The 15,031-nt window shown below is 37.1% G+C and overlaps 1 protein-coding gene and 1 long non-coding RNA gene across 2 annotated transcripts; both read right to left on the bottom strand.

Moving 5' to 3' along the window:
* Positions 1 to 3,759: 3,759 nt before the first annotated feature.
* On the bottom strand, positions 3,760 to 9,291 carry LOC140540770 (uncharacterized). Its single transcript, XM_072663195.1, has 6 exons — positions 8,947 to 9,291; positions 8,393 to 8,725; positions 7,718 to 7,834; positions 7,578 to 7,621; positions 6,280 to 6,390; positions 3,760 to 3,924 (listed from the first exon to the last, which is right to left on the bottom strand). The coding sequence occupies exons 1-6, from the start codon at positions 9,185 to 9,187 to the stop codon at positions 3,760 to 3,762; spliced, it is 1,011 nt and encodes a 336-aa protein (XP_072519296.1). The 5' UTR covers positions 9,188 to 9,291.
* Positions 9,292 to 10,792: 1,501 nt separating this feature from the next.
* On the bottom strand, positions 10,793 to 13,592 carry LOC140541360 (uncharacterized). The gene is made up of 4 exons (XR_011977918.1): positions 13,277 to 13,592; positions 12,249 to 12,365; positions 11,577 to 11,605; positions 10,793 to 11,354 (listed from the first exon to the last, which is right to left on the bottom strand). It is a non-coding gene; the product is annotated as an uncharacterized lncRNA (long non-coding RNA).
* Between the last annotated feature and the right edge of the window lie 1,439 nt (positions 13,593 to 15,031).

Genomic DNA, 15,031 nt, shown 5'->3' with positions numbered 1-15,031 from the left:
CACACAAAAACCTTGTATCTCCAAAACAGCAACTTTACAAGAGAAGGTTTTAATGGACGTTTCTAATTTCTAAGTTTCTAATTAATTTCTAATTCATTGATGTAAAGAATAACTGTCAGATTCACATTATGTTAAGTTGTGTCTAAGCCAGCATTCAATACATAATACATAACACATACAATCCATCAGGCAGATGGGTCTGTAGGGGATGAAATTTGATGTGTTTTGGCTTCACTGGGGAGTGTGAGGGTTAGTTAATTGCAATCTCAGCTCAGAGATTGAAACTGATACATTTTCCTTAGTATTTCTCTTTCAGACTGTTTCCATTTCACTTAATTTGGCGCCTGATACAAACACTTTCTCACTGTTCATCAACCCATCTTTATATCATATTTATGTAATAAAGAACCATACAATTCTTCTGTAGTTCAAACTTCTGATACTCTTCACATCATTTTTTTTGGAGGATTTTCATGTGTGATCATGTTTCTGTACTCTCACTATCACCAGAAATTTAGAAAATTGGATTTTCTAATTTCCAGAAATCATCAAACCTTCTCTGGAGACCTGGAAGGACTTCTTTTCCTTACTGTTGTGCACTCATAAGTGTCCAGAATCCAGGCTGGCCAGAAGTCTGGTCCACTTGTAGTGTATATACATTAGCTCTGCGGGTGTTCATAGATCTGAAGGAATGGTATGGAGTTGAGAGATAATATGATGAGGCCCATGGGCTAGACTTGAGAAAGGAGAGCGAGATCCATTCCCAGGCCTAACTTAGTAAAGCCATAAATGAACTGAACAAACAGTTGATTTACACCCCTCGTGGAGGTAGACAGTGACATCCTATATATGGAATAGTGTAACAACACATGACCTGTAGAAGAGTATAAAATGTGAGGTGTTCCTCTGTCTAGAGAGAGAGCAGAGGGGCACCGAGAATTGACGGACTCTCTCCACACTGTACTTCTGATTGGAATAAAATGTTTCATCATTGCAATTGAAAGACAGTGGTCACGAGTCTCCTTTCAAGAAGAAGTCCTTCCAAGAACTTTAGAACTTTAAAGAACTTTATTAAAAGAAAATTAAAAGAGGGAGGAAGGAGGGAGGACATCCTTAGGGCAGTATGTATTCTAAAGCTAGATTCACCAATCAGACACTAATCAGAGTCCAAAGACCTGAAGCAGTGGAGATGATGGGATTGGCTACTGAATCCAGATGCAGCAGTGAGTTAAGACACAAGCCATGCTCACATCTAAACCATCAGTGTTGAACTGCAGTGCTCTGAGAAGTTTCAGTTCCGGTCACACCTATAATCGATCATGTAGATTGAAATGCTTGAATTGATGCAATAAGACTCCATCAGACTTCTTACTGTTTTTATTTTATTGCTTTAATTTAACTTGATTTTCCATGATGTTTTAAATCATGTAATTAAATCGAAGCTTAAAAGTCGTGTTCAGCTTCTTGGGCAGGGTTGGATATGGGTGGGGTTAGCTTCTGTCTTTGCTGGATCTCCTCCTTCACCACTGGGTAGCTACCAATCATGCTCTTTCTCTTTCTCTTTGTTTTTGTTGACTGCATTCAGCTACTCGTACCCATTGCTAACACAGATGTGCAAATGCACACACAGCTTGTCCAGTCCCAGAAGCATTGAGCTGTGGAGCAGTTACAACTGTGTTCTGTTGGGGTGAGTTGTGGAGTTAGGAATGGCTGCTGGATGCAATCAGATTCTCACAGCACAATGCCTTCTTTCCTGGACAGTAGAGACAGTTACTCCAACAAAATTAGCATAAACTCTTTTTATTATGAGCAAGTGTCCCAATACTTTTGTGTATGTTTATCTGGAGGCTTTGGTGTGTCAGGTGATGCCTCTGCTTGTGTGTGTTTTTGACCACTCAGAAAAACAACCCACGCGTACACCTCAAAGTTTCCACAGGATGCTCAGTTACTTCTGTCTGTGGTGAGCCACAGGGCCGCTTCTTCAGACCCAGTTTCAAAAGCAGAAACAGCTGTTCACCCTGTCCTCAAATTTAAACTGCATGGCTATCCATAGATTTCAGCTTCCCCAGTAAAAGAAGAAGTACAGAGAAGAACCTGGGTTAAAATGGTCCTCTAAAAAAATGGGTACATATTGAAAATATATGAGCAAGGATTGATTAGGATTGATTATTGTTGAACTTCTGAGTAGAATTAAGATGTGACACAGAGTCTGTGTTTACAGGATGTTGCAGGCTTATAGCTGTGGATTAGCTGACAGCATTCTCTGCAGTCATATTGACATTTACATTTTAATTTAATTACATAGTAGTTGCTCTTCTCCAGAAGAACCTCAGCTAGTTTAAATAGACTAGAAGCTCAAAGATCCTCTAATCTTAGAGTCAATAAGCAAACCATAACACTCTACTCTTCACCCAAGTCCTCTCAGAAGAGGAGGGTCTTCAGTCTGGGTTTGAAGACAGCGAGTGTTGGACTCCAAGGGAAAGTTCGTTCCACCACTTCGTGCAGGACAGTAAAAAGTCTGGACGCTCGTCTTCTGTGGATCTTAAAGAATGGCAGGTCGAGACGAGCCGTACTTGAAGCTGGAAGGGCTCTCGGTGCAGATCGGATTTTGATATAAGACACTGTTGAAATTTGGAATAATAAAACAGACAATAAAACACTTTTCCTCTGCTTTGAGAAAGTGTTGAGGGGTAGAACTTTTAGTTTAGCTTGGAGTACCTGACTACTCATATTTAAAAGAAATTGACTGAGATATACACTCACTGAGCACTTTATTAGGAACCCTTTGTAGTTCTTTTGAGTAGGACCACCCTCAAGCTTAAGTTCTTCACAGCATGGATGAAAAAACAGTCCTTTGAGATTCTGCTCCATGTTGACATGATTCTGTGATGTAGTTCCTTCAGATTTTTCCTAAAGAATCCTAAAGGCATTCTATTGGATTCAGATCCAGTGAGTAGGATCCATACATTGATGCAAACAGTCAGAAACAATACTCAAAAAAAGCTGTGGCTTTTAAGCGATGATTGGTTGGTATTATTGGGCTTGGCGTTTGTCAAGAACTAATTTCCCACACTGAATAAGATAGTGTACAGGTGATATTAGTAAAGTGTATAAGCTCAGTATATTGAGCTGTGTATTGTATAATTGTAGATTCATCTTGTTCTTTATCATTAAAAGCTGTGGTCAGAAATAACATTTTTGAGGGACCAGTGGACACAAAACACTCTCAGAGGAACATGTTCTTGTTCTTGCGGATTGTATCTGCGTCCACAATCAGCACCACTTACCTGTGATAGTAATAATAATAATAGCTTGGATTAAACCAGAAGTCCCCAGTCTTGGCGCCCCAGATGTTCCACCCTGGTGAGTTCAGATTCATCAGAAATGACTCCAGCAACCCTCTAAAAGCTGAAATAGCTTGCAACTCTACAGGACAGTAGATCATCAGGACCAGGAATGGACATCCTTGCACTAAAATAATAATGTGTGACTTTTCAACCTTTCAACTTCACAAATTAGCTAAATTACCCTAGATCAACTTCATAGTTCTCAAGAATAGCACCCATGCATGTAAATGTGGAAAAGATCCAAAAGATGACACAACGGTCTAATACAGAAGCAACACCTTCCAGGACCATTACTACACAAACATCTCAAACACTTCAAGGGTCCTCCAACCAACAAAGCAACCCAGAAAGTCCAGTCCAGGGCAATCCAGCACACTCTCTTCTTGAGAAACCAGCATAATTGGTGTTCCATCTACTGTTTCCCAGCCAGGCTCCTCCGACACAGTGAGGCATCACTATACAGAATAGCACCTGAAAGCTGAGAGCAGCTAGACTGGCACTGGCTGACCACCCATGCTTTTTTAGATGTCGGTGGAGAGGCAGCCCCTTTCTCTCGTACTTGACTCTTCAGTCTTCTCTGTGAACAGAACACAGAAGTTGAATGATCTCTCGTACAGGTCAAACACAGTCCCAATGAATCCTGGTCACACCCAAACACCTGCCGAAAAGCGAAGTCCATACTACTGTCCTCGTTTCCATGCAGCCTCTTCTTCAGCCCTGCAGCCCCTTCCAGCCTGTGCTGAGTATCAAGCCTGAAACATATGATTTTGTTCTGGAAGAAAAGACAGTGGCTGCTCTTGAGGAAGTCCCTCTAGTGCACGCTCAGAGTCAACCACAGCTGTAATGCAGCACCAGCAGATGTGTCCGCACCTCCCAGGGGCCCTCACCTTTCTGTCTGGGTAAACTCTAGTGAGGTTACTCAAGATAGAAACTGCCAACATGCAAATGAGGGGCAGCACCAGAGGCGGACACAACACTGATACTGAAACTACCAATAGGGCTAAATACTAGTGTGTGTGTGCGTGTGAGTGTGTGTTCAAATTCAGAATAACTAATTGAATTGAATTGACAAAAGCAAAGGTTCTTTGAGCAATGCCAATGAAGAACCCCTTTTGGTTTAATAAACCAAAAGTAATTTACTTAGTAAAATATGTATAAAGTGTGTATATATATATATATATATATATATATATATATATATATATATATATATATAATATTCACACTGTTCTGCACATATATATATATATATTATTTATTTTTTTTCACACTGTTCTAATGATAATTCCCCTCTTCTACCCTTTTCTGCTCTCTCTGTAAATGCCTTTTCCCTCAGCAGACTCATCCTCCTGGTACGTATTTCTTGCTAATGCCAATCTACAGTCTGTTAAACTTATTTATTTGATTTAAACCAAAATAATGTTTTTGTTTTTGGAGATCAGACGCCCCCTTGTAATAGCAGACAGAATTACAGTCATTATTCTTCTGTCTGATCTATGACATTTCACTTTCTTAAATCTCTGTTCCTGCTCTTCATGGGTGGGCCTGAAGGGATGTGGTCACTTCAGAGGTTTGGTAGAAGTCTTATGGCTGCTTGAACACATTGGTCTTTATCTGCACAGTGTATATCCGCAATTAGTCTGGAGGAATTCTACTAAAATATCTCAGACTCCCAGTACATTGTAGAGCCAGTCTGTAAGAGAGACTAGGAGACACTAAAGGATATGAAAAGGGACTTTTTTCAAAACTCATGGAGAGTGTTATGTGAATATATCTATTTGATAGGTTTAAGGTTTGTGTGTAATCTGGAAACCATTCTGATGTGTTGGAGCTGGAATGAGAAGAAAGATTGCAGAGCTGATCGAGAAGAAAATCTCATCATATGATGTGTTTAACACCTGACACCTGTTTCTCATTTCATTCTAAGTATGTTTCATTATATTTGCTTCATTAGCAGAGCTTTCTGATGCAATAAGCACTTAATTACCTGCAGTGTAACCGACAGTGATGGTTGCAGAGTGAAATCTAAATCCAACATCCATAGAAAGTCTGTTAATTAGCAATGTCTAAAATCACAACTTCCGTGGTTTACTCCAGAAACACAAAGACAGTTGTTCTTAGTTAATTGCACATACTTTCTTCTCTTTGGAGTCCCACATTAATTAAATAAATAATTAATATTGTCTTATGTTTGAGTGTTAAATGTGTGCAAACTCATGTTGTGTATGTAAACGATATTAGGTTATTTCAAATACACAGTGCACAATAATTGTGTAACACATATATAATACATATATACAATAAAGTATAATTGACCCCCAATGTAATTGATATGAAATAGTTAGTATCCTAGTAAGTGTGTTTCCTTAGTTTTGCACTGGAGGATAATGTACTAGCCAGTGTTGCTGCAAACTCCTGAACGTATTTTTGAAATATGTATTATGTTGTAAACCTTTCCTTTAACAGAACTTGAGCATATAAAATATTATAATGGATAAATCTATGTTTTTATGCGGGTTAAAATATATTTATATGGCAAACCATATAATTAATGAAAACAAACCAAATAAACCAGTAAAATATTTTAACACTGTTTTCATCAGGAAATTGTAGACATACAATTGTACAATTATATACACTTGTAGTTATACAATTGTAGTTATACTTTGCTGTGTTATTTACTCTTAAATCTGAATTTGAATACAAAATGATAAAAAAAGACTCATATGACAGGGAGTCCAGACATCTTCAGCTTTTGAGAGCAGTGGGAGTTCACAGTAAATAGTAGCACAAAACAAAACAATTGCCAGATTCCAAAACATAAAATAAAGAGTCTAAAACTAGAGACTAAAACTAGAACTTGTGGTGCTGAACACACCACTAAAAGAAGCTAGCGCTTTGGACGAGGACCAGTAGCAGTGGAGGTTCTCACTTGAGAGTACACCAGTTCTTCAGGCTCTTCTCTCCTCCTTCTGTCTTCACGTTTAGGTTTCTTCTCTTTGAACTGAACTGCAGCGTAATTCAGACTCTCAGCATTGCCGCCCTGTTGAAACACAGACACACAGGATGTCAACGTATGCAGGTTACTCACAATAGCCTCATGCTAATATGCAAATCCTGATATATTTCCCAAAGAACCAGTGTTCTAGTAACTCAGTACCAATCTAACTGTGTTGTTGTCATGGTCACCTTATTGACCTGTGTTTAGTAGAGTCTAAACTTAGAGGTATCTTTGAATTATTAGTATTATTATTGAGTAAATAGCAAAGCACTTTTGTAAGTCGCTCTGGATAAGAGCTTCTGCTAAATGCCTTAAATATAAATAAAGGTGCACATATTTGTTACTGTACAGCGAAATGTGTCCTCCGCATTTACCCCATCTGTGGTAGTGAACACACACACACACACTATTAAGACTAGGGGCAGTGAGTACACACACAGACCCAGAGCGGTGGGCAGCCAACTCCAGCGCCCGGGGAGCAGAGAGGGTAAAGGGCCTTGCTCAAGGGCCCAACAGTGGCAGCTTGCTGAGCCCGACATCTCGCCGCTCTAACCGCTGAGCCACCACTGCCCACATTAAGTCCTGGACTGAAAAACATTCAGAGAAACTAGAAACAATCTGAGCTATTGTTGCCATCTTGCAAAAACCTTGAACCTCCAAAAAGGCAACTTCACAGTAGAAGAAAAAAACTGCCCAAGATTAATTTTATGTCAAATAGTGAAAAACAAAAATGGACATACAAGGTTTTTCAGTAACTATGATGATATATCAGCGTAAAAGGTAACAAAACAACATTGGACCTCTAAGTCCTGTAATTGCCTGCATTCAATTTAACTCATACTTGATGATGATGAGCTATATTTTTTCTTACTCAGTACTCACTACTATTTACTATTTAATAACATTTACTCATTTTTTTTATTATTTGAGGATTTTAAAGTTATGAATGATAAATGTATCATTTTGTAGGTCATAGAGGGTCTTTTCATTGAGGGGTTGCATGGCTGATGGGGACAAAAAGTTTTTTTTCAAGAAACCGGACATTTCCATGAATAAACAATGTGGGTAAACAATTTCATCAGTATCTACTGTAAATGAGGGGCCCTGGTAACCATGGGTCCTGCTTAACATCTATCCAATACTGACTCATATTTACTTATAATAGCATCAATATAAATAGTCTGCTAAATGCCGTAAATGTAATGTAAATGTAAATGCATGAATAGTACCTGATTGGAAGAATTCTCCATCACACCATCCTGCTGAAGTTTCTCTGTAGAGAGAAAAGAAGAACAACCTCAATTACAGTTTGTCTGGCTACAGTGAACAGTAAATCTACTGTGGTTATCATATTATACATTATACATACCAGCACCCTGCCCAGAGCTCTTCATTTTAACAATAACAATGGCTTGAGCACAGATTACAACCACACACACCCCCGAGAACACTATTAAAGCTGTCAGTACAAGACTGACCGGCGGTTCTGTAAGAGAACAAAAATACAGTCAAAATTATTTTAAAGTTCATATTTTAAAATAAAGTTAGAAGTGAAGTGTCACATCAATCACTGTTGCATCACCAAGCACTGGTAAATGACTAATCACACTTATGCATAAAATATGATGAAAATAAAACTAGTCAAATATTTAGATTTATTAATGCATGAATAAATGCATGTACATTTGATAAATGTATAAAACAAAATATATATCAGAAATGGTCTGTTTTTAAAATGTGTCCCAGTAGCAAAAATTATAATTTAAGTTTTAAAAGAGAAGAAAAAAAAAATATATATATATCTTCAATTTATTATTACTATTTTTTATTTTTTTTTGCATTTATGTATTTAGTTTAGTTGTTTTATATGAGTTGGTTATGAATTAAGCTGTAATATTAGAATTATATTACAACCAAGATACTTTTTTTTAACAGAAATGTATTTCTGTAGCATGTCTGGCCAGAAATATTATGTGGTTGGTGAACTATTGCCTTCACGAGTGTATGTGTTCATGCGGGTGTTCATTTAGAAGTACAATCTTACTCTGGCGCACTGTTGTTCCATTGCCAATGATGATCTTCCCACAGGTGGTCACAGCGCAGTAGTAAGTTCCAGCATCACTGTCGTTGAGGATGTTCTTGGAGAAGCTGTACACACAGCTGTGTGGAGAGGAGCTGGTCTCACACTGACGGCTGCTGCTGTTGTGATCAGTGTAGATGATTTCAGGAAAGGATCGTCCTGCAGCAGATCTGAACCAGAGCACCCTGAGATCTTCTGGACTGATCTCAGAGAGGACTGTGCACTGTAGAGTCACCGACTCTCCTGAAGAAACTGATTCCAGTACTGGACTTTGATCCACTGAGATGTTTGAACTGCCTGGTAATAAAATATAGATGAGATCTTCATCTCACTAATGAAGGTGGAACTGTTAATCATCTATGAAATCACACTGTGGTCATTATAGATAAAGCAGACTAAATACTAAAGCATTATTGATGGAAACAACATCATTGGGAATAGAATCAAGATAAATTAGTAATATTTAGTGATTTTCCTGGATCAGAAAAATGAAAACAAAGCAGAAACAGTAAAATTACCTGACACAGCTAAGAAAGTCCCATTAGAAAACTTCACCGCATCCTCAGCTACCTCTCCACAGAAGTACATTCCCTCATCTTCTTTACTAACACTTTTAATAATGAGAGAAACGCTGCTCTCAGTCTGCTTCAGCTGAAATCTTGATTTCTTAAAGGGATCTTGAAGTGCAGGTGTCTTATTACTGAGCTTGTATCCCACTTCCAGCGGCATGTGCTCCAGTCTTTGCTTGAACCAAAACATAACTTTGGACTTCTGGTCTGTAATTGTAGATGTGCAGCTAAGAGTAAACGATTCCCCAGCTTTAACTGAGATGACCAATGGCTCTGGATTTCCTACAGCTTGAGCAGAACCTGTAACATCAGTTTTTTATTCAACATTTTAAGTTAAAAATGAAACATGACTGAAATGTCAAACAAGAATAATTAATAATAATTGGAATATGGAGATATGTCTTCTAAACTTAAACGTAAAATAAGTAACTTACATATTTTGCAGAGAAAGAGGATTATAATCCCAGCTCGAGCCATCATCAAAATAAATAAACAGCTATACCTTCAAGGAAAATATTTAAAAGGAAGCAACTGAACTGAATTAGACTGGTGAGCACAACAAAAGTCATTGGCTGACAAAAGTCACAAGGTTCTTTCTTTCCGCTTCTTTTATAGTTCTGGGTGGTCACCAAAAGCTCCCTTGGTTTCTTAAACAGCACTTTTTTATCAGCATATGGTTTTAGTTCCCAAAAAAATGAGCCACAATCCAACCTGTTCTGCCATGATAACTGAAACCTGAGGCAACAGTTTCTACAGTAAACTCTACAGATCTGTATGGTCTTTGTCAATTAACAAAATAAATAATGATCTGAGATGGCAAGATATGAAATCCTGGAGTTAAGGATCCTGGTTCTGGGAAATTTAAAGATTGAAGCAGTTGAAAAATACTGTAAACTACTGTAAATCACTGGTCCACACTGGAGGTCATTTTGGTTTGGTATTTGGTTGATGCCAATGTTACATCTATAAAAAAAAAGCAATATAGAACATTTAATATCTTACAAATGAAATGTCAGTTAAGTTATATACATTTTTATTTCATTTTCTATGTTTAATATTAAAGACTTATAGAATTATAGACCATAACTACATTTTAACTCTCAGTCTTTACCATGTATTTGAGTAAATTACTATCTCATATATAATAATATCCATATCGCAATACTATGACTGGCATATACTAGGAGTGGGGGACCCTCAAGTAGGATGTCACTTGGGACCCATAAAATTTCAGAAATGGCCCTGTAAACAGGTTATGACATCACACTGTGTGTACTCTAAATGACTCGTCCATTAAAATGTCCATTCCCCAAACTGTCCAAGTAAAAAAGAATCTGTTATCTCACCATATTACAGGTGGAAGATCTCCCACAGAGTCAAAACTATTTTATCAACTTATATAAATTTACACGTGTAAAATCTGTATATGTATATATGTATATATTTGATGTTACTGAACAATTATGTAATGCAAACATATTAGGATTGTCAAATAATAACAGTTTATCAAGCACATTTTATTAAAATTGTTTTACAGAACAAGTGAAGTGAGTATAAGTGTTATCATTTGTTTCATTGCCAGTCAAAGATGAATAATTCAGAAAGACTTTCTGTAATCAGTGATTTATTACCATGTTAGGTTACTGCAGATATGACACAGTAAAATGGACCAGCTTGATGAATTGGGGTGCAGCACAACAGTTTCTGAACAAGCCCAGGTATTATTATATATCACTGTACAAGCATTTGGAAAGAAATTCAGATCAACAACTTTGAGGATTAAAATGAGAGCTTTTATTTGGGGGTAACAATAAGAGAGAAGTGAAATATGTGTAAATGAGTCATATGCCTGCACAATTCACATAAAAACAATATAATTAAAGCAGAATGTTGGCCAAAGTAATCAATATATAGGCTCTACACCTTTTAAATACGGCCTCTTAGTGAAAAAAACTTTTATAAATGGTTTCTTATGGAATCTTTAAGCTTTAGAAGATGCAGAGTGTATTCTGTATTTGGGTACAGTTTCACAATATTGTCATTTTCCAATGAAGTCTCAGTTCTCCGAGGTGTTGACATGTGATCACACTCTTAGTTTAACCACTGAAAGGTTATTTCTGTCAAAGCAGATAAAAAAGGAAAGAAAAACATATATGAAACTTCCATCAGGGCGCTCAATCAGGCACCATCAGTCTGACCACGTCTATGTTTATCAAGCTAAAGACTTTAGTGACCACACACTCTAAAGCTGTGTTCTCACATCACACTTTGAAGTATTCCAGTTCAGAGTACAAACTGTTTCCACTCTTCGTTCTCAGCTGTTTGGCAGCGTAGATCAGCTCCACAGTAGTGCTGTCCTGTGGGAACGAGCAGAAAGGTTAACAAGGTAAGGGTTAGTTACCCTGTTCCTGGAAGACCCCCTGCCCTGCACATTTTAGTGGTTTCCTGCTCTAATAGACCACCCGCATCTATTTGAATCAGGGAAACACTTAAATGTGCTGGGTAGGGGGTTTTCCAGGACCAGGGTTGGGAACTACTGGGTCACATTATCATAACTCTTCTTCTTAAAGCATCTGTACCTGATTGTTTGTGTTCTCTGCTACTGGAGCTGAAAGGAAGAAGAGAAAATGACAGTATAAAGTTATATATATAAAGTTGTCGCTGTTGTGCAAAAATCTTGTATCTCCAACTGTCAGTGGAAATAAATGTATATGTATAAGATTTTATTCACTTTGAAGTATTCTTTTGATCCATTTATCCTGAAAGATAAATGCCAGATCCAAATGTGGAACAGGGATAATATAACATATATCACATGTATCACATGTATATACTATAATTATTGTTTACTTATGCATGTACTTATCTTCCTACTGTTCAAAAATATATGTATGCTCCTATGTCCTATGTGCATGTCTAATAAATGATACAAAAATATAACAATGGACAATAATTCAAATGTATTCAAATTATTGTCCATTATCATTTTATACAGATTTTGCCCAATCTGTTCTGGTCTATGTGTATATATGGCCCCATTTTCTGTTTGGGTACAGATACATCATATTTCCAGCTGCAGTTATTTTGCACAATCCTCAATGTCATTAGATTGACAAATAGATTATAAATGAACTATATTCATTTTGGAAGCTGCAAATAAAGCTTCGATCTATCATGATATTTTTTCTTATTCTCATTCTCATATTTTTATCATTCATAGCAGACAATAAATCTAAAAAATGAACACTCACCACTGCAGTGTTTACAATTTGTTGTTGTGCAGATCACGAGGATTTGAGCAAAGATCACTGCCACACACACTCCCAAAGCAGGCCACAGATAGAACACACCGGTCTGGGTAGGCCTTGCTGGAAGACACATAAATAAATGTTAATAATAAGAAATGCAGCATGTTTCTGAACTCATCAGAAAGAGGCTCGAGTGCACAATATTGCTAGGATAACAATATACACCAACCTGCCATAACATTAAATCAACCTAATATTGTGTAGGTCCTCCTCTTGCCACCAAACAATTCTGACCTGTCGAGGAATTGCTCTACAAGCATTAACTTTTTCAGCAGTTAGTGCTTGAGTAGCTCTTCTGTTGGATCTGTCAGTGAACCTTTAGGGGCCTATGATACTGTCACCATGTCACCGGTTGTCCCTCCTCGCCTAATGTTTTGGAGATGTTTCTTGCTTTTAGCACATCACCTTCAAGAACTGACTGTTCACTTGCCGCCTAATATATGAACCCCTTGGCAGGTGCCATTCAACAGATCATCAATCATATTCACTTCACCTGTGGGTGGTTTTAATGTTATGGCTGCTTGGTGTAAATTCACTTTCAGACTTTTGGACCAAACTGAATATCTGTCAAATAAATATAAGCATTTGATTTCATAGCAATACTGAATATTCTGTTATATATTCTAAATATTAATTAAATATTCTACTGAATGTTCACAGTAAATGCCCCGGATGGTCTCTATGGTCACTATACTGTGACCAAATATTAATACTAATATTAATTCTACCCCTATTATGGCTATAAAAACGACTATTTTTACCATTAGTACTACTTTCAATCCTATCTGAAATATAAATATGCATACACACAGTTGTTTATTGAACCGATTTAAACAACAAATATTTTTTATAAAACATACGCAGTCTGCTAAGTCTTGAGAACGTCCATCCTTAAATAACAGAAAGCTCTTGCCTTTCATTCAATTAGTGATCAACTTCAGTGGTAATAAATCAACAGCAGTGCAGCTTACTGAAGTCAACTGGTGCTCTGTAGGGCAGGAACCTCCCACAGCTGGCCACAGCACAGTAGTAAGCATGGCTGTTGTTGAGGCCGTTGTTGGAGAAGGTGAACACGCAGCTGTGCAGAGAAGAGTTGGCTTTATGCTGTTGGCTGCTGCTATGATGAGTGTAGATGATTGAGGGATATGACTTCCCTGCAGAAGCTCTGAACCAGAGGACTTGGAGGTCTGCTGCTTGGATCTTGGAGAGGACTGTATATTGTAGAGTCGCTGGCTTGGCTGGAGAAACTGAGCCTGATACAGGAGACTGGTCCACTGATATGCTTAGCTGAGGATGACCTAGTCAATACAACACAGCAAGAGAATGTTCAGTACTACCTGTCAACCATCTGCAATTCAATGTTTTTACAGTGTACTAAAGTAACTAATGGCTATTTGAAGAACAAAAACAGTTGTTAGAAAGTTTTGTTTTTGTCTTTGTAGTTCTAAAAATGGTCTAATTATGAAATAAAACATCTAAAAACACCAGCAATCAATATAGTATTCATATTGTATTTGCATTATTGAATTTTTTTATATTACAAGGATATTGTCTATAGAGAAAGTGTAGAATACTGTAAATACTGGAACATTTCCATGCTTAGAATATTTTAAATGTGAAAAAATTTCTTTGCTAAAATCCACTTACACAATTTTCACAAATATTCTGACATTCACCAATATTTTCTTATTTGGGATTCAATTAATTCACAAACACAATGAGATTCATCATTATAAGAGCAGAGCTGTGAACAATTCTGCGGCTTAAAAACACATTTTAAATCTGATTCTGTTTGTTTGGACTTTTCTTAAGAACATATTGAAGAACAATCTGTGAAAGATGTTAAATGAGGACCATCAAAACCAGGTTAAAAAACAGTGTAATTACCTGCCACCTCTACGAATGTACCAGAAGAAAAGGTCATGGTGTTCTCATCACTCACTCCACAGAAGTACATTCCTTGATCGTCTTCAGTGACATTTACAACACTGAGAGAATAACTGTCCCTAATTAGCTGCAGTTCAAATCTCGACTGTCTGACAGAATACTGTTTATCATCAAACTTCAATCCACCGTCTAGTGGCGCGTGCCGCAGTCTTTGCTTGTACCAAATTGTGCTCTTCAGCCCAACTGGAGATGTGCAGTTTAGAAGAACTGTGTCTCCTGGTTTAACCGAGTAAATCGATGGTTCTGAGTTTCTCATGGCTTCAGCAGAATCTATTAAATCAGTTAAAGTTCAATTGATGTCATCAATAAAAACACAATTAGATACAATTTAAACAAGTAGAATCATTTTTAAACACTTTTAAAAGTCTGGTAATTTTATGGAACTTACAGATTTTGTAGAGAAAGAAAATAACAATCCCAACTTGTGCCATCATCAAAAAACAGCAGGTGCAGATTAAACTTGATAGAAAAATAATCTGAAAGCAAGACCGAAGCACTGAGTTGCCTTAGTATGCTAAACTCCAGAGATAAACCTCATTGGCTGAGGAAAGCGGCACAGCTCTTTCTAACTGACTACAACCACATTTGACAACTAGAGTCCCACTGGAGTCGGTTTATGTGAGCATTTGCATCAGTAAGATGTTTCTTTCTTATATATATCTTATATATATAACATTATATATATATATATATATATATATATATATATATATATATATATATATATATATAAGAATAAAAGATTGTGTGAGAAGTGTAAATGAGTATATATATATATA

Source organism: Salminus brasiliensis, chromosome 19, assembly GCF_030463535.1.
Source record: "Salminus brasiliensis chromosome 19, fSalBra1.hap2, whole genome shotgun sequence".
Taxonomy (NCBI): domain Eukaryota; kingdom Metazoa; phylum Chordata; class Actinopteri; order Characiformes; family Bryconidae; genus Salminus; species Salminus brasiliensis.
The sequence above is the reverse complement of the archived record's forward strand: the minus strand, read 5'-3'. Positions and strand labels throughout refer to the sequence as shown.